Source organism: Macaca nemestrina, chromosome 14 (genome assembly GCF_043159975.1).
Source record: "Macaca nemestrina isolate mMacNem1 chromosome 14, mMacNem.hap1, whole genome shotgun sequence".
Lineage (NCBI taxonomy): Eukaryota > Metazoa > Chordata > Mammalia > Primates > Cercopithecidae > Macaca > Macaca nemestrina.
In genome coordinates, this window is record NC_092138.1 from 111302430 (window position 1) to 111321929 (window position 19500).

At 49.8% G+C, this 19500-nt stretch overlaps 1 protein-coding gene across 4 annotated transcripts in view; it reads left to right on the forward strand.

Annotated features, from left to right (window-relative positions):
• The first annotated feature begins 755 nt into the window (after window positions 1-755).
• The window catches only part of LOC105464100 (hemicentin 2), a 174208-nt gene continuing 155463 nt past the window's right edge, over window positions 756-19500 (forward strand). For 2 of the 4 annotated variants that reach the window (XM_071078436.1, XM_071078439.1), the window contains exon 1: window positions 835-1121. In XM_071078436.1, the coding sequence (XP_070934537.1) occupies window positions 869-1121 (253 nt within the window). In that variant the 5' untranslated portion in view covers window positions 835-868. Of the gene's footprint in view, window positions 1122-19500 lie in introns of all 4 variants that reach the window. The other 2 variants (XM_071078434.1, XM_071078435.1) reach the window with 2 other exon arrangements.

The window sequence follows — 19500 nt, forward strand, 5'->3', positions numbered from 1 at the left end:
CAAGGGAGGCAGCAGAGCTCTGGGCCTTTGGAGTCTTTCTAGATCTGGCCTCTGATCTTGTCTTGATTGTTTGAGAACTTAGTGACCTGGGGCAAATGCCTTCACCTCTCTGAGCCTCAGTTTGCTGCTCTGTAAAATGGGTTTAGGGTTAGTATTTCATTCTAGGGTTGCAGCCAGTCTTCAAGCAAATAACTGAAAATGATTAGAACATGGTTAACAACAAGACTTCTTGTTGATTATAATAATAGTAGTGCTTGCAATAACCGGGAAGCACAGAGCCCACCCAGCAGAAGGAAAAGGCATGGCGGAGTTTGTGTGTGTGTTGGTGGGTGGGGGTGTAGGGGAGTGGTCGCAGCACTGGGTGGAGGGAGCTGCAGAAGCCAGGGTCCGCTTTGGCCAGGCAGGGATGGGGGAAGTTGGGGTTTGAGGGAGACTGGTGCCGTTGCGCCTCCCCTTCCCTGTCTCCCGCCCCCGCAGCGTGGCGCGCCATCGGCTGGAGGCGCAGGTGTCCACTGCATCCTGCGCGTCCCCATCCCTCGCTGCCCTGGCAGGGGCCCCAGCTCCCTTCTGCCTTCCGCCCCGCGTCCTCCCCTAACCTCGGATCTGGACGGGTGAACAGTGGGGCTGGGAAAGTTTGAGTCACGGTGGGGGGAGCGGAGGAGGCGGGCCTGTGACCCTGAACGGGGTGGGCTCTAGGACCCGCTTCTGGCGCCCAGCAGGGGGACCCGCCGCGCGCCCCTATCCCTCGCGCACTGGCCGCGGCCCGACGGAGCAAGGCACTGCCTGCAGCCGCTGTGTGCACTGGGTCGGCCGGCTCGCTCCGACCTGTGCCTCCACCGCAGCACCCGCAGCCAGAGCCGCGCTCAGCATGATGCCCGGGGCGCCGCTCCTGCGGCTGCTGACCGTGGTCTCTGTGGCAGTGGCGGTGGCCAGAGTTCCCGGGACGGTAATGCCTCCCACCACGGGGGACGCCACCCTGGCCTTCGTTTTCGACGTCACTGGCTCCATGTGGGACGACCTGATGCAGGTGATAGACGGCGCCTCGCGCATTCTGGAACGCAGTCTGAGCCGCCGCAGCCAGGCCATTGCCAACTACGCGCTGGTGCCCTTCCACGACCCAGGTAGCGCCCCCGCGCCCCCGCCTACCGGGCGCCCCCTTTGCGGTGCGCTCACCTGCCCGACCCCCTCAGTTGGCCCCGAACGCACCTGGACGTCGCGGGCTGCGCCACACCTTGGCGGGCGCGCCTTCTGGGCATATCCGTGCTGCGGGGACCCCGGGCACCTGGGCAGTCCTTGCGGCTGTCCCTTCCCTCCCAACCCCTGGAGCATTCCCTCGCTCGAGGAACCTGCTCTCCCTACTCTCCTGCGCCGTTGTGAGACTTCAGCAAGTGACCTCACCTTCCCGCGCCTTACCGGCCCCACCTATGAAATGGTGAGGACGGCCTCCCAGGCTTGCTGAGATGTTGAAATGAGGCAGTCCTCTCGAGGACTTGGGACTCCACGAGCCTTTGCAGGGTTTTTCCTTTGGCCAATTCTTAGAATTCGCTCCCAGCATAGGTTTGGAGACCGGAACAGCTCCCAGAGGCAGGCCTTGGGACGAAATGGGGTCCACTACGGACCCTGCAGTGGGGAGCGGACTCAGCCTTGCCGGTCTTGCCCCCTCGCCTGTCTTCCCTAGGGAAAGAGCAGCGCCTCTCGTGTGCTGGCCGTGGCCTCCACCTGCTGTATTCTCACAGCTGAGTCCCGCCCTAACTCCTTCCCTGCATGCTGCACCTCTGCTTCCCCTTTAACCCCCTTCCTTGCAGCTCAGTGTTAGGGGCGCCCTTTACAGGGTCCCTGGGCGCTCCACTGTAGAGAGTCCCAGGGAGAGCGGTTGCTGAGTGAGCAGCAGGTTCCCAGTCGAGGAGCAGGACTGCTTTCCACACTCCTTTTTTTTTCTTTTTTTTGCGACAAGGTCTGGCTCTGTCACCAGGCTGGAGTGCAGTGCCGTAATCATGGCTCCCTGCAGCCTCAAACTCCTGGGCTCAGGCGATCCTCCCACCTCAGCCTCCCAAGTAGCTGGGACTACAAGCATACACCACCATGCCTGGCTGATTTTTAAAATGTTTTGTAGACATGGAGTCTCTCTGTATTGCCCAGGCTAGTCTCAAACTCCAGGCCTCAGTGATCCTCCCACTTAGGCCTCCCAAAGTGTTGGGATTACAGGTATGAGCCACTGCACCCAGCCTCCCCAGCATTTTTTAATGGGAAATTTGAAACTTACAGTAACATGGGGAGAAACGTACATGGAACCGTCTACGCCCACCACTGAGGGCCTCTGAGTCATATTTTGCTTTATCATATCTATCATTCACCCCTCTGTCAAGGATAACTTTATAAAGCAAACACACACACACACACACACACACACACACACACACACACACACACACAGATTCCTTGCAAAATTGTACGGCAGAGTGTTCTTGTACTGAGGAAATAGACAGTGGCCATTGGCTGCATGAGCTAGCAAGTCCTTTCAGAAGGATTTGCATTTATGAATCACAATGCCATCACAGGTTCTTAAAAAATGGACGAAACGGTGAGAAGACATAGTTCTCTACGTAGGCTTCAGGCTGAGTTTGTGGTCTAGGGGCTTGGAGGCCCCTCTGCTTCCAGAAGTTCTGGGCACCACTGGGTTCTGCAGCTCAAAGCTCGGAAGCCAGGACTCTAAACAAAGATTTCTAGGAACATCAGATGGACAGCTTCCACCTTGGAGTCAGGGGGCAACCAAGCTGGGGGGCTGTGAGGAGGTGGGCTGTGAATTGTTCCGGCACTTGAACTGGAACACAGGTCACCATCCGTCTCCCCAGCTCTCTCACCCACTTTCTGAATTGTTCTGGGGCTTCCGAAGACATCACACTGAAGGAGCTTAGAGATCGTCGAATCTACCCCTTTATCTTACAGTTGGAGACACTGAGGCTCAGGACACTGATGAGACTTCCCCAAGGCCCACCTGCCAGGGTGGCATCATTCCTGAATCATAACCCACATTTGTCTCTGAAATATGTGGCTCCAGTGGCCCGGCAGGATAGCAGCCGTTCGGAGCCACATGTCATGTCCTGAAGCCCAGGCCAGGGTTCCTGAGGCTGTCCTCACCGCCCCATCTGTGGCCACGAGCCTCAGGAAGCCCCCCGCCCACCCCTGCCCTTCCCTCTCCTCTCTGGACACTGAGCTGGCATGCAGTTCTCCAGCCTTCACCCGGCTCAGCGCCCTTACTCCATCCTCTATGAAACGGAAAACCAGTACTCTATCCTGGTTCCCCAAATTAGCTTCCCAGTGACACCCCCAGGTTCAGACATCAGGGAGACTTCAACATCATGAAACCCTTGACCTGTATAGAGCCCAGGGAGGCCCACAGGGGGGCCTGTGTGAAGGGGGCAGGGTCCATTCCTCGGGCTGGTAGTCCTCTGGGACAGGCCAGGTGGGGAATAGAAAGTGACATGTGGTGGCTCAGGTGCCAACTCCTGGCCATGGACCAGTAAGCAAGGAAGGGGACTAAGGAAAGACCCCCCTGAGGAGGCAGCCTGTGAGTAGGGCTTGAAGAGCATCAATGAATGTTTACTGGGTTTTGGCTGTTTGCCTGGCAGATGCCAGGTGCTGGGGACACAGCAGGAACAGAGGATTCCCTGGGGCGTGTGGAACTGGCTGGGTAAGGACTGGGGGATGGACAGGAGGGCTGATGTAGAGGGACAGGTGTGTGTGGGAGCTGGGTGTGCATGGGAGGAGTGGAGCGGGAAAGTGAGGAGGGGCAAGATTGGACGCAGCCATGACTGCAGGGCTGATTGATGCCTTGGCGGACTTGAATTTCCTTTTCTTTCAATGGGCTGTGAACAGCCACCGAGGGCTTCTGAGCGTTTGGAGCTGTGATTTAGGCCTGGCTGTGCCTTTTGAATCAGCAAATAGAATCCCCTTTGGTGGAAGAGGAGCTTGAGAAATAGGGGTTGTAGCTGTTTGTTCCAGCTCCCAGAGCTGCACACTGGGAGGGTTTGTTTTTGTTTTTGTTTTTGTTTTGAGGCGGAGTCTCGCTCTGCCGCCCAGGCTGGGGTGCAGTGGCCGGATCTCAGCTCACTGCAAGCTCCACCTCCCGGGTTCACGCCATTCTCCTGCCTCAGCCTCCCATGTAGCTGGGACTACAGGCGCCCGCCACCGCGCCCGGCTAAGTTTTGTATTTTTAGTAGAGACGGGGTTTCACCGTGTTAATCAGGATGGTCTCGATCTCCTGACCTCATGATCCGCCCATCTCGGCCTCCCAAAGTGCTGGGATTACAGGCTTGAGCCACCACGCCCGGCCCTGGGAGGGTTTTCTTAAAGGAAACCCCTCTCCTAAACCCCAAGAGGCAGGTGCAGGGCAAAGAGCAGTAGTTCTGGACTGTTCGTGCTTGGAGACAAACTAAGATCCGTGCTTCAGAAATTTTACAGTTTCTAAATTAAAAAGTTGTATGTTCCCAGAGTAGGAAAGTTAGAAGTTTGCTAATCATTTCAAAAGAACCCTGGTTCCTTTTTTTGTTTTTGGAAAATAGTAGTAGAAACCAAGATCTGGTGCTAAAATTTAGATTGTTTTCAGTTTTTCTATATTAAAATGTTACTAAAAAACTCTTGTTAAAATCTTTGTCTGCATCTTTGATTGGTTTTTATGTAGGCTTCAGTTCCTCGAAGTGGAATTCCTAGCCATTTTTAACACAGCGAGTTGGGGGACGACTCGTCAAGTAGTTTTCCAGAATGTTTCAGGAGAGTGAACTTCCACCAGAACCGTTTCAGGGGGCTGTTTCAGCGCAGTCACCCCCAACACTGGAAATTAACATAAAAATATTTCTTTTCTAATTAAAAAATGGAAAATGATACCCTCTTGTTTCAATTGCTAGTGAGGTTCAATGTCTTTCAAGCGTTCACTAGATAATTTTGGTGTGAATTTCTTGTTTTGTAAACTGTCAGTTTCTTTGCAAATTTTTTCACGGGGAGTTTTAGTGGTTTTATTTTTAGTTGGGATGAGGACTTTATGTTGATGATGTTATTTTGTTTTGTTTTGTTTTTTGAGATGGAGTCTCGCTCTGTTGCCCAGGCTGGAGTGCAGTGGCGTGATCTCCACTCACTGCAACCTCTACCTCCCAGGTTCAAGCGATTCTCCTGCCTCAGCCTCCTGAGTAGCTGGGACTACAGATGCATTCCACCACGTCCGGCTAATTTTTGTAGTTTTAGTAGAGACGGGGTTTCACCATGTTGGCAAGGCTGGTCTTAAACTCCTGACTTCAAGTGATCCACCCATCTCAGCCTCCCAAAGTGCTGGGATTACAGGCATGAGCTACCACGCCTGGCCTTAACGGTTTTTTTTTTTTTAAGTGTGCTTAGTGTTTTTCCTGGTTGTTTGTCTTTTAGTATTTGTAATTCTTGGTGTTTTAAAGTTTTAAATGTTTGTATAGAGAAATCTATTGTTTTTCTTTTTTTTCTTTGTGATTTCTTCACTTAGGTGCTTATAAAGGTTTTTTTGTTTTGTTTTGTTTTTTCCTGTCACACAACCAATTAGGTAGATTTTCTAGGGTTTATGCATGTGTGTGTTTTGTTTTATTTTCCTCTCTTCACATTTAATTCTTTAACTTGAAATTTTAAAAATTGGTAGGCTGAGCTCAGTGGCTCACACTTGTAATTCCAGTACTTTGGGAGGCTGAGGTGTGAGGATTGCTTGAGCCCAGGAGTTCAAGGTTGCAGGGAGCTATGACTGTGCCACTGCCCTCCAGCCTGGGCAATAGAGCAAGACCTTGTCTCAAAAAGAAAACAACAACAACAAAAAGAAAAACAGAAAATCTCAATAAAGTGTGGACTTGGGTTAATAATTATGTATCAATATTTATTAGTTGTGATAAATGTAGCATAGTAATATAAGGTGTTAATAACATCAGCCTCCCGGGTAGCTGGGACTATAGGTGCACACCACCACACCTGGCTAATTTTTTGTAGAGATGGGATCTTGCTGTGTTGCCTAGGCCAGTGTCAAACTCCTGGCTTCAAGTGGTCTTCCTGCCTCTGCCTCCCAAAGCAGGGAAATTACATACATGAACCACAGCCCCCGGCCTTCCTCAGTTTTTCTTTTTTCTTTTTTTTGAGACAGAGTCTCGCTCTATTGCCCAGGCTGGAGTGTAGTGGCCGGATCTCAGCTCACTGCAAGCTCTGGCTCCCGGGTTTATGCCATTCTCCTGCCTCAGCCTCCCGAGTAGCTGGGACTACAGGCACCCACCACCTCGCCTGGCTGGTTTTTTGTGTTTTTCAGTAGAGATGGCGTTTCACCGTGTTAGCCAGGATGGTCTCGATCTCCTGACCTCGTGATCTGCCCGTCTTGGCCTCCCAAAGTGCTGGGATTACAGGCTTGAGCCACTGCGCCCGGCCCCTCAGTTTTTCTTTAATGCCCTTTTTCTGCTCCAAGATCCCATCCAAGATACACTAATTGTCGTGTCTTCTTCGGCTCCTCAGGTTGTGAGTTTCTCAGGCTTACTTTCGTTTTGGTGAAACTGACAGTTTTGAGGAATACTGATCAGCTATTTTCCCTCAATCATTATTTGTCTGATGTTTTTCTCAAGCTAGACTGGGTCATGTTTCGGGAGGAAGACCCAGCGTGAAAATACCATTGTCATCATCTCATATCAAGAGCACACGTTATCACGGTGATGGAACTCTGTTGATGTTAAGCTTGATTGCCTGACTCGGGTAGTAGTCTGCAGCTTTCTCCACAATGGAGTTACTATTTTCCCCTCTCTCTTTCCATACTGTGCTCTCTGGAAGAGAGTCAGTCACTGTGTGCCGCCCACATTTAAAAAGGGGGGAGCTACGATCCACGTCCTTGGCGGGGGAGTATCTATCTACATGGATTATTTGGAATTATTCTGCATGAGAATTGTCTCTTCTGCTCCATTTATTAATTAATTTAATCACTTATCTACATCAGCATAGAATCATGGCTAGCTATTTTATACTTTGTGTTATGATTCTAAACCACTTTATGTTGCTCCTCAAATGTTTCTGGCTGTGGTCGTCGGGAGCTCGTTCAGTTGGTTTCTGTGTCCCTTGGACACCCCTCACGTTGTGTACATGTTTCTTTTCTTTTTTTTTTTCCACATTCCTACTTTCTGGCACTGGTTGAGGCTCCAGGCTCATCTTATGTATTTCCTGCCTCAGTCCTTGAATTCACTGTTTCTCCAAGGATCCCTGATTCCTGTGACTGGAAACCAGGATATCTGTGCTAAGTGTGTTTGTTGGTGCTGAGGTGCCATTACTTCTAAAACCTCCCTTAACTCACAGGGTAAGGAGATGTATGTTGTATACATACCTGTCTATGTACTTGTATCTATAAATAGTTTTCTATGTAATCATCTGTGTCTATATTAAGCTAAACATGAGTTCATGCTGAAAGCTTCAACTCTAATTCGTGTTTGTTATTGGATTAGATATATTAGGTATATGGATAGTCAAACCTCTTCCCGTGCCTTATCTGTAACCTCCACATCTAACAGTGACAAACCTGCCTCCTGCCGTCCACCATCCCTTTACTTTACTGTTTAGTTCCAGTATACATTTATAGTGCTTTCAGAATTGTTGAGGAGGACCCCCATGGGAAACAGCTTTATTAACTAGAATACAGTTTTTTTGCTTTTAGTCTTACAGATTCCATTCATTTCCAAAATTACTTAGGCCAACACCTTCTTCAGCTCCTTCTTTTTAAAAAAAATTATTTTTATTTTATTTTTTTTATTTTTTGAGATAGAGTCTCACCCTATCTCCCAGGCTGGAGGACAGTGGCTCAATCTTGGCTCACTGCAAATTCCACCTCCTGGGTTTAAGGAATTCTCCTGCCTCAGCCTCCCGAGTAGCTGGGATTACAGGCATGCACCACCATGCCTAACTAATTTTTGTATTTTTAGCAGAGACGGGGTTTCACCATGTTGGCCAGGCTGGTCTTGAACTCCTGACCTCAAATGATCCTCCTGCCCCGGCCTCCCAAAGTCTTGGGATTACAGGCATGAGTCACCATACCTGGCCTCTTCTTCTTCTTCTTTTAAACTTTGAGACAGCATCTCATTCTGTTGCCCAGGCTGGATGACTCACTGCAGCCTCAACATCCCCAAGCTCAGGGGATCCTCCCATTTCACCCCCAGAGTAGCTGGGACCGCAGGCACATACCACCACGCCTGGCTAATTTCTGTGTGTGTACATAGATTTGGTAGAGGGTCTTGCCATGTTGCCCAGGTTAGTCTTGAACTCCTGGGCTCAAGTGGTCCACCCATCTTGGCCTCCCAAAGTGCTGGGATTACAGGCCTGAACCACCGCGCCCGGCCAAGCATCTTCTTTTTATTCATATTCTTCATTTGCAAAACCTTCTTGAGAATTTTTTTTTGTTTTTGAGATGGAGTCTCACTCTGTTGCCCAGGCTGGAGTGCAGGGGCCGGATCTCAGCTCACTGCAAGCTCCGCCTCCCAGGTTTACACCATTCTCCTGCCTCAGCCTCCCGAGTAGCTGGGACTACAGGCGCCCGCCACCTCGCCCGGCTAGTTTTTTGTATTTTTAGTAGAGACGGGGTTTCACCGTGTTAGCCAGGATGGTCTCCATCTCCTGACCTCGTGATCCGCCCATCTCGGCCTCCCAAAGTGCTGGGATTACAGGCTTGAGCCACCGCACCCGGCCAAGAATTTTATCTTTTAGATGACATATAGAAAAACTTGTCACTTCCAAAAATTTTTTCTACTCTGATTTTTCTTGGAATTGTGTTAAGTCTTGATTTTGGGGAAGAGTTATCATTTTCAAAAAACTCCATCGTTCTCATCCGTCAGACGTGCCTCTTATTCTGTTCATATTTATTTCTTTTAGTAAAGATTCATAGTTTTGGTTTTTTTCATAAAGATTCAGGGTTTTTTTTTTTCTCACAGGTTCCACCCATTTTTTTAAAGATTATTTTAAGATAGTTTGGGTTTTGTCACTATTTTGCCCAGGATTTTTTTTCCATTACATTTTTTACAAATGAGTATTGCTTATTGCTAGTATGTTGGAAAGGAATTCATTTCATATATTAATTTTCTTTCCAGCTTCTTTTACTAAAGTTTTTTTTAACTAGTTCTAATTTTTTGTTAATGTCTTCAGTTTTCTAGGTTGAGAGTCACAGCTTGTCCAAATTATAATAATGTCACTTCTTTTCCAATCAAATGTTTCACATACTTTAAGTGTTTTGTATTATTTATCAGTGAAAATTGTCAGAACAATACCAAATAATGGTGATGGCTGCAGTTATCTTGTCTTTCTTTTTTTTTTTTTTTTTAGACTGAGTCTCGCTCTCTTGCCCAGGCTGGAGTGCAGTGGTGCAATCTCAGCCCGCTGCAACTTGCGTCCCCCAGGCTCAAGCAATTCTCTCGCCTCAGCCTCCCGAGTAGCTGGGATTACAGGCATGCGCCACCATGCCCAGCTAATTTGCATATTTTTGGTAGAGACAGGGTTTCACCATGTTGGCCAGGCTGGTCCCAAACTCCTGACCTCAGGTGATTTGCCTGCCTCGGCCTTCCAAAGTGCTGGGATTACAGGTGTGCGCCACCGCCCCGGCCATCTTGTCTTGCTTTTGATTGTGCACCACTCATCGTATGATGTTGATTCTCAGTTTGAGTTTTTGTTGCTACATGAACGAAGATGCTTTCATTCCTAATTTTACTAAAAGAAAATAAACTCAAAAAACCAGAAAAAGCAAAAACAAAACAAAAAATCCAAACGAGGATGGGTGTTGAATTTTAGCAAGTGATTTTCTGCTTTGTTGCAATGTTTATAAGAACCTTCTCCTGTTGATGTATTAATGTGATGTATTAATTTTTTTTTTGTTTTTGAGAGATGGAGTCTCACTCTGTCGCCCAGGCTGGAGTGCAATGGTGTGATCTTGACTCACTGCAGCTTCCGTCTCCTGGGTTCAAGCGATTCTCCTGTCTCAGCTTCCCAAAGTTGGGACTACAGATGTGCATTACCACGCCCAGCTAATTTTTTTTTTTTTGAGACGGAGTCTCGCTCAGTCTCCCAGGCTGGAGTGCAGTGGTGCGATCTCAGCTCACTACAAGCTCCGCCTCCCAGGTTCACGCCATTCTTCTGCCTCAGCCTCCCAGGTAGCTGGGACTACAGGTGTCTGCCACCTCACCTGGCCAGTTTTTTTGTATTTTTAGTAGACACGGGATTTCACCATGTTAGCCAGGATGGTCTCGATCTCCTGACCTCATGATCCGCCCGCCTCGGCCTCCCAAAGTGCTGGGATTCCATCGTGAGCCACCGCGCCCGGCCGTCATTGTTTTCGTTAGTTTGCTAGGTGGGAGATGGTGTCCTGTCTTCATCTGAATTTGTCGATTGTTGGTGACCTTCCAATCTTCTGGAGTTTCTCCCTGGGTGTCTCTGGGGCTCCTGGGGCTCCATCATCCTTCCCAAGGGAAGAGGTGGTTTTCGCTGGTCAGTGGTGAGGATGCAGGCGGGCAGAGCGCAGATGTATTTGGGCCACACACTTGCCTGGGAGCTGGAATGGCTGGAACTCTGGCTGCATGTTCTGGGTTGTGTGTGTGTACATGTGATTTTTACTGTCACCCTGAATGACATTGCTATTTTTATTTTTTGAATTTATTTTTGAGATGGAGTCTTGCTCTGTCACCTAGGCTGGAGGGCAGTGGCAACATCTTGTCTCAGTGCAACCTCCACTTCCTGGGTTCAAGTGATTCTCCTGCCTCAGCCTCCTGAGTAGCTGGGATTACAGGTGCCTGCCACCACGCCTGGCTAATTTTTGTATTTTTAGTAGAGGTGGGGTTTCATCATGTTGGACAGGCTGGTCACGAACTCCTGACCTCCAGTGATCCCCCTGCCTCACCCTCCCAAAGTGCTGGGATTACAGGCGTGAACCACCACGCCCAGCCGTAACGTTGCTATTAACCAGCCTCGCCTCATGAAATAGAAACAATCAGTCCTTCTTCTGAGGGGAAAATTCACTCTCTTAACCTGGCCCTGGACACGTCCCTCCTTGGAGGCCTGGAGGTCTGAGCGGCCTGTGAGCTGTGAGCTGGACTAGGCACGTCCCTGTCATTCCGAGGGTGCCTGACAGTCAGCCAGGAGTGGCCTGGCTGGGATAGATAACACCTCATCAAAGGGCTTTCCAGGCGAGGATCTGTGCAGGGGAGGGGTGCTAGAGAGAGATGGCCCAGGGTGCCTGCAGGAGGAGTACAAGAAGGGTGAGGAAGCCACGGGTCTGAGGGCAGGAGGTCCCTGGAGGGGCAGGGGTGGGTGGGTGGGTGTGTCAGGTCAGCCTGTACAGCCTGAGCTGGTCTGGTTCCCAGGGATCCCCCATGTACCCATTAATCACTTACTCCATCTTCAATTCTCAAGGGGTCCCTGGGGGCCAGGTAGGGTGCTGGCTTGCCTTGGTACCTGCAGTCCAGCCAGAAAGGCCCATGGTGCATAGCCAAGTCCCTAGGCATCTCATCACAGCTGTGGCTGCCCGCAATGACATTCCTGAGGGAGTGACATTGAGCTGAGGTGGAGAGAAGCTGGATAGGTAGGGGAGGATCAGAGCAGGACTGAGAACAGCACTCCAGGCAGAGGGGACAACAGGAACAATGGCTGTGAGGTTGGCAGGAATATCTCCTTGATTGAACATTAGCAGGTGGAGCTGACAGGGACACTCAGGGCGGAGCTGGGTTCCATCTCCGGGTGTTCAGGGAGAGGCCCTGGGGTGGAGGTCCCGAGGAGAGTTGCTTTCTGGTCTCCTGGACACTGAAGAGGAGGCAGATAAAGATTCTGGAGCCATTTTGGCCCTTTGAACAGAACCACCCACCCAGTTGGCTCTGCCATCGTGTCTGTCCCTTGAAGGTGTCTTCAAGGGAATCACCTTTGCCCAGACTGGCTCAGGGACTATCAGAATTCTAGCAGGCTTGACATCACTTTCTCCAACCCCTGCCCTTTAGAGATGGGATAGCTGAGCCCTGGGGAGGGGAGGCAGTTTGACGATGGTGGTGGCTGAGTGCGGGACCTGCCTGTGGTCACTGCAGCTGAAGGACGGGGATATGTGGATCCAGGGCTGGCTCCAAAATTCCAGCCCCACTTGGAGAGAGAAGCAGGGGCAAGGCAGGCCCCAGGAAGAGGCCTCAGCCTGAGATATTTCTGAGACTGGGTTCTGAGTGCCTGACTGCAGCCTTGACTGTGTCCACTGGGACACATGAAGCTGGGCGAGGGGGTGGGGCACCCCGTGGGTGAGGGGTTGGGCTGTTCCACCCATGCGTGCTCCTCACATGTCTGAGGCAGTTCATGGGCTGGCCCCACACCCTCCTCTTGCCCAGTGGAAAAAACCCGGCCTGTGGAGTGGTGGTTCCAGGCCAGGCTTCTGGGGCTCATATGCTGGAAGGCGGCGTGAGTGGAGCCAAGGTCACGGGTTTAATCATCCCTGCAGCCGGCAGGCCTGCTCGGAGGGACTGCACGCCACATCTGCCCAGCTGTTTGGCAAGTGCCCACCCTCAGTCATGAACCTCCATCCCTCTGCAGGCACAAGACAAGGGTCTGGGGAATGAGTTCTGAGTGTCTGCAGCCTCATGGGTGGTTGACAGCTTGCACTGGAATCAGACTGACCTAGATGGACTCTCATTTCTACTGCTTCCTAGTTGTAATTCCTTGGGCAGCTCACTTTACCTCCCTGAGCCTCCATTTTCTCATCTACAAAATGGGGATAATAAATAGTAGACCTCATAGGTGTCGTAAGACTTTTATGAGCAAATGCATGTCAAATGCTTAGAACAAAACTTGGTGCTTAGTAAACATCAAAACAATGGTAACATCACCATCACCACCATCATCATCATCACCATCGTCATCATCACCACCACCACCATCATCACTGTTTTTGGTGGCAGTATAGTCAGTGGCAAAGGGAACAGGCATTGGAATGAAACATTTGTGGATCTGGACATTGTACAACGTTGAAAAGCATTCTTCCAAAATTCATGTCCTTCCTGGGACTGCAGAATGAGACCCTATTTTCCTTTCTTTTCTTTTCTTTTTCTTTTTTTTCTTTTTTGAAAAGAAAGCTCTTGTTGCCCAGGCTGGAGTGCAATGGCGCAATCTCAGCTCACCTCAACCTCTACCTCCCGGGTTCAAGCGATTCTCCTGACTCAGCCTCCCGAGTAGCTGGGATTACAGGCATGCACCACCACGCCCGGCTAATTTTGTATTTTAGTAGAGACGGGGTTTCTCCATGTTGGTCAGGCTGGTCTCAAACTCCCAACCTCAGGTGATCCACCTGCCTCAGCCTCCCAAAGTGCTGGGATTACAGGTGTGAGCCACCTCACCCGGACTGAGACCCTATTTTCTTTTTCTTTTCTTTTTTTTTTTTTTGAGACAGAGTCTCACTCTATTGCCCAGGCTGGAGTGCAATGGCGCGATCTCAGCTCCTGCAACCTCCGCCTTCTGGGTTCAAGTGATTCTCCTGTCTCAGCCTCCCGAGTAGCTGGGATTACAGGCGCATGCCACCAGGCCCAGCTAATTTTTGTATTTTTAGTAGAGACGGGGTTTCACCACGTTGGTCAGGTTGATGGTCTCGAACTCCTGACCTGGTGATCCACCCACCTCGGCCTCCCAAAGTGCTGGGATTGCAGGCATGAGCCATCACACCCAGCGACCCTATTTTCAAATAGGGTCATCTCAGATGTAATTAGCTAAGATGAGGTCATACTGCCTTAGAGTGGGCCCTTAATCCAATATGAATGATGTCCTTATAAGAAGAAGAGAAGAGACAGACACCCAGGGAGAAGGCCATGCGATGATGGAGGCAGAGATTAGACTGAAGTGTCTGCAAGCCAAGGAGCACCAAGAGCTGCTGGCATTACCAGAAGCCAAGAGAAACACACGGGGAACATTCTTCCTCCCAGCTTTCAGAGCAAGCACGGCAATGCTGACCCCTGGATTTTGGACTTCCAGCCTCTAGAACAGCGAGAGAAGAAATTTCTGTTTTTAAGCCACCCACCCAGTTTGTGGTACTTTGTTACAGCAGCTCCAGGAAACTAGTATAGACATTAACTAGCAATTACCAGTGGTTGGACTGTCACCAAGGGCATTGTTTCTGTACGTTCCCATCTTCAGTTGTAACAGGGAGACATTAATAGGACTGAGCTAAAGCTTGTAAAATAAGAAGTGCTCACTGCATAGAAGCAGTTGTTACCATTACCACCGCCACCACCATCATCATTGGTATCATCAACACCAGTATCGTCATCAACATCATCACTGTCAATATTATCGTCATTTTCATCGTCATCAACATCAGCAGCAGCAGCAGCAGCAGCGTCAACTTTGTGCTAGGAAGGGCAGCGTGTTAAGACCTAAGGCTTTTGGGACTTTTTGTCCAGGGCCAGCCCTGCCTGGATAGGGTGAAAGAGGGAGATAACCAACCTGCACGTTGTGCACATGTACCCTAAAACTTAAAAGTATTAAAAAAAAAAAAAAAAAAAGGGGACTCAGGGCCGGGCGCGGTGGCTCACGCCTGTAATCCCAGCACTTTGGGAGGCCGAGACGGGCGGATCACGAGGTCAGGAGATCGAGACCATCCTGGCTAACACGGTGAAACCCCGTCTCTACTAAAAAGATATTAAAAAACTAGCCAGGTGAGGTGGTGGGTGCCTGTAGTCCTAGCTACTCGGGAGGCTGAGGCAGGAGAATGGCGTAAACCCGGGAGGCGGAACTTGCAGTGAGCTGAGATCTGGACACTGCACTCCAGCCTGGGTGACAGAGCGAGACTCTGTCTCAAAAAAAAAAAAAAAAAAAAAAAGGGGACTCAGTTGACTCCTCTCATGGATGAGCCCCCATGGGGACAAGCCAAGCATCCTGCCCTGTTTGTCCCGGTGCCTCACTCTCCATCCTGCTGGAAGATGGGGCTTGAAATGCCGCCCTTGCCAATAGCTCCCTGTCCCGGGGAAGCTTCGGGATGGTGATCGATAATGGTGCAGCAGGTCCCGGGGATGACAAATGAAGCCATGAGCCAGCCTTCATTAATGACAAGAAGGCATCCATCTCTGTCTCGTTGCCTGGAGCTGCAGGTTGGAGGGCGGTAGGTGAGCAGCAAGGAGGACAGATAGGGAGTAAGCCTCCGCATCCCCTCCCTTTCTTACTATCTTGGAAGATGGCCCTGCCCTGGGAATGATGGGAATGGTCGGCAGGACCTACTTCCCAGGGCAGGTTTGGGGATTGTCTGTTCAGAGATTGCATGGGGATTGTGTGTGTGCGTGCGTGTATGTGCACGTGTCTGAGTGCATGTCGTGTGTGTGCGCATGTGCATTCTCCTGAGAAAATTCTTTGTTCATAGCTTGGGGCAGACATCAAAAAGCTCTTGCTTTCCATCTTTGCTGGGGCCTGATCTCTACGTCCAGAGGAATCACAGACACCTTTGTTGATCTGGCCAGTGCCCCCTGAGCGTGGCCAATCTCTCCACATGTTCAAGGAAACCGCGTTTGGTTTCCTGCCTTGTTTCAGATCTGTTTCTCTGGGCGAGGACAGCAACGTCCTGTGGTGGGAGGGCCTGAGGCTCGGGTGGGCCGGGCATTCAGCAGTATTTGTTGAGTGTTAACTGAATGCCTGGCATTGTGTTGGGCACGGAATGTAAAGATAAGTGGAACCTGGGTCCCGACCTGGAGCTGCTCAAGCAGGATGGGATTCATTGAGAAGTTTTTCATTCATCCTTTGGACAGTATTGATTCAATATTTATTTAAGCACTTACTGTGTGCCAGGCACTGAGCTCGGTATGAGGCCTGCCGTGGTGAATGACAGAGATAGGGTCACTGCCTGTGTGATGTGTCCAGCCAACTCTTGCCCCAGATCTTCCCCCTGACACGGAGGGGCTGTCTTCTCTCGGGGCCTCAGTTTCCACATCTTTAAAAAGATGGGGGTCTTCAGATCTCTCCGTCCTCAACATTGTTGTTTTGTTTTTTTGAGATGGAGTCTTGCTCTATCACCCAGGCTGGAGTGCAGTGTCACAATCTCGGCTTCCTGCAATCGCTGCCTCCCAGGTTCAAGCAACTCCCCTGCCTCAGCCTTTTGAGTAGCCAGGATTATAAGCATATGCCACCACGCCCAGCTAATTTTTGTATTTTTAGTAGAGATGAGGTTTCACCATGTTGGCCAGGCTGGTCTTGAACTCCTGACCTCGAGTCATCCGCCTGCCTCAACCTCCCAGAGTGCTGAGATTGCGGGCATGAGCCACTGCGCCTGGCCCTCAACATTGTTATGTTTGGCACATAGGTTGTAGTCAAATTGGCTTTTCTGAAGTTGATTCTTACTGAAGACAAAATGGTGAAAGCCGTGGTAGGGTAGAATGATACCTTCCCAAAGATGTGCCTATCCTAATACATAGAACCTGCAAATGTGTGACCTGTCATGGTGAAAGGGACTTTGCAGGTGTGACAAAGTCATGGCTCTCGAGATGGGAGATTGTCCTGGATTATCTGGGTGAGCCCTTTATAATCACAAGGGTACTCGGAAGAGGGAGGCAGGAAGCTGGGAGTCAGAGAGGGAGCTGTGACAACAGCAGCACAGGAGAGAGACAGACACCCTGCTGCTGCTCTGAAGATGGAGGAAGGAGCCATGATCCAAGGCCTCTAGCAGCTGGAAAAGGCAAGGAAACTGATCCTCCCCTAGAACCCCCAGGAGAAACACGGACCTGCCGACACTTGGGTTTAGGACTGCTGGCTTCCATAACTGTGTGTTGTTTTAAGGCATGAAGTTTCCAGTAATTTGTCACAGAAGCAATAGGAAACTGAGACAGAGGCCAACCCTAAAATCCTTTCCAGTGCTCTCTGGTCCAGGGGATCCTTCCTATTGAAATGATGTTTGAGCAACTTTCTGGAAATTTGCTCACATTTGTTCAATGAAAAGAATCAGGTTAGAAATAGTATGTTATTTATACTTCAATAAAAATTCGGCTTAAAATAGTATGTATTTTTGTAAGTTATATGTATACATTTAAATATATGAATATAAAAATGGAAGATTATACACAAAAATGAAAATTATTATCTCTGGTTGGTATAAATACAGCCAGTTGGCCAGGTGCAGTGGCTCACGCCTGTAATCCCAGCACTTTGAGAGCCCAAGGCTGGTGGATCACGAGGTCAGGAGATCGAGACCATCCTGGCCAACATGGTGAAATCCCATTTCTACTAAAAATACAAAAATTAGCTGGGCATGGTGGCAGGCGCCTGTAATCCCAGCTACTTGGGAGGCTGAGGCAAGAGAATGGCTTGAAGTCAGGAGGTGGAGGTTGCAGTGAGCAGAGATCGCGCCACTGCACTCCAGCCTGGGTGACAGAATGAGACTCTGTCTCAAAAAAAAAAAAAAAAAAAAAAAATACAGGCAGTTGTGCCCCTTCCCTTTTTTGTTTTGCTTGGTTTTGCCTGTCAGGAATTTCTATGTCTAGTTCCCTGAGAGCAGGAGTTAAGAGCAGCTCTGTTCTTGAGGTTGTCCGGACCTGGGCTCATATCCCAGCACTGCCACTTATTGGCTGTGGGTCATTGGACAAGTTACCGTCTCTGGGCTTCCATATTCTCCTCTGTAAAAATGTGGGTAAGACTTGGACCCCGGCACTTTGAGAGACCGAGGTGGGTGGATCACATGAGGCCAAGAGTTTGAGACCAGCCTGGCCAACATGGCGACACCCTGTCTCTACTAAAAATACAAACAAAATTAGCCACGCGTGGTGGTATACTTCTGTAATCCCAGCTACTTGGGAGACTGAGGCACAAGAATCGCATGAGCCTGGGAACTGGAGGTTGCAGTGAGCTAGGATCGTGCCACTGAACTCCAGCCTGGGTGATAGAGTGAGACTCCGTCTCAAAAGGAAAAAAAAAAGGCCTGGCGCAGTGGCTCATGCTTGCTGTTATCACAGCACTTTGGGAGGCTGAGGCGGGCAGATCACCTGAGGTCAGGAGTTTGAGACCAGCCTGGCAAATATGGCGAAATCCCGTCTCTACTAAAAATACAAAAATCAGCTGGGTGTGGTGGCAGGGACCTATAGTCCCAGCTACTAGGCTGGGGCAGGAGAATCACCTGAACCCGGGAGGCGGAGGCTGCAGTGAGCTGAGATTGCACCACTGTGCTCCAGCCTGAGTGACAGAACAAGACTCCGTCTCAAAAAAAAATAAAAAAAAAAAAAAGACTTGGACCTACCAGGTGCTAGGAGGAATTCAGTGAGCTAATACACAGGAAGTATCTCAGGACATGGCCTGGTGCTTACAAGGTATTTAGTGACTGTCCTTATCATTCATGTCATGTTAATTTCTTTTTACAATGAACATGTGTGATTACCTAACAATGAAATAATCAGCACTGAGTAAAATGATTGCTCTTCTTAGTCGAAGTAGAATTTGAGGACCTCATATTGAAGCGAGACTGTCTTTGACTGCACTTTGTGAGAACACCCGCTGGAGCCTGGCCAAGTGCACGCTCACGTCAGCACATCCTCTTCCCATTTGCTGAGCCTTTGCTCCATGCCAAGCTACGTGCTAAGCTCCGTGCCAGGGGTTTAGCTACCTGGCTTCACTGAATTCTCACAGCGATGGTTCTTGGTCGGGAGAAATGGTGTTGTTACGTGCCTCGTTCTACAGATGAAGAAACTGAGGCTTGGCGCAGTGAAGCGAGCGCTGCCTGAGAGGCCCCATAGCCCAAAAAGGATAAATGAAGGATTCCAATCAGACCTGGCTGAGCTCCAAGGCTGAGGACTGAGCTGCTGCAGTCAGGCTGAATTCGTTACTGTGGAGTTCAGAGGAAAGGACGTGGTGGGGATGGCCAGGGCAGGCGAGGGAGGGCAGGGTGGGATGAGATGGAGAAACACAGGCCAGAGGGGCAGGGGCCCCAGGGAAAGCTGGCGTCAGCTCGTCCTTGATCATTGTGAGACATGCTGGATAATTCTACAGGCTTTCCTTTCTAAGAAAGACTGATATCCGCCGACTTGTTGCTAAGAATGAAAGTTTGTTTAGACCGATGGAACTTAGAATTGCTGAACTAAAAATAGTCTGTTATTAGAGTTCACTGAGGCTGGGCACAGCGGCTCACACCTGTAATCTCAGCACTTTGGGAGGCTGAGGTAGGTGGATCACTTGAGGTCAGGAGTTCAATACCAGCCTGGCCAACATGGCGAAACCCCGTCTCTACTAAAAATACAAAAATCAGCTGGACACGGTGGCACATGACTGTGGTCCCAGCTACTTGGGGGGCTGAGGCAAGAGAATCGCTTGAAACTGGGAGGTGGAGATTACAGTGAGCCGAGATCACGCCACTATACTGCAGCCTGGGTGACAAAGCGAGACTCTATCTCAGTAAATAAAATAAAATAAAATAAAATAAAATACATAGAGTTCACCGAGGACTCAAATATTTTCCTAAGAAACCTAATGTCCACACGACCTTGTACAATGCCCATTGTGCTCTTATCCACA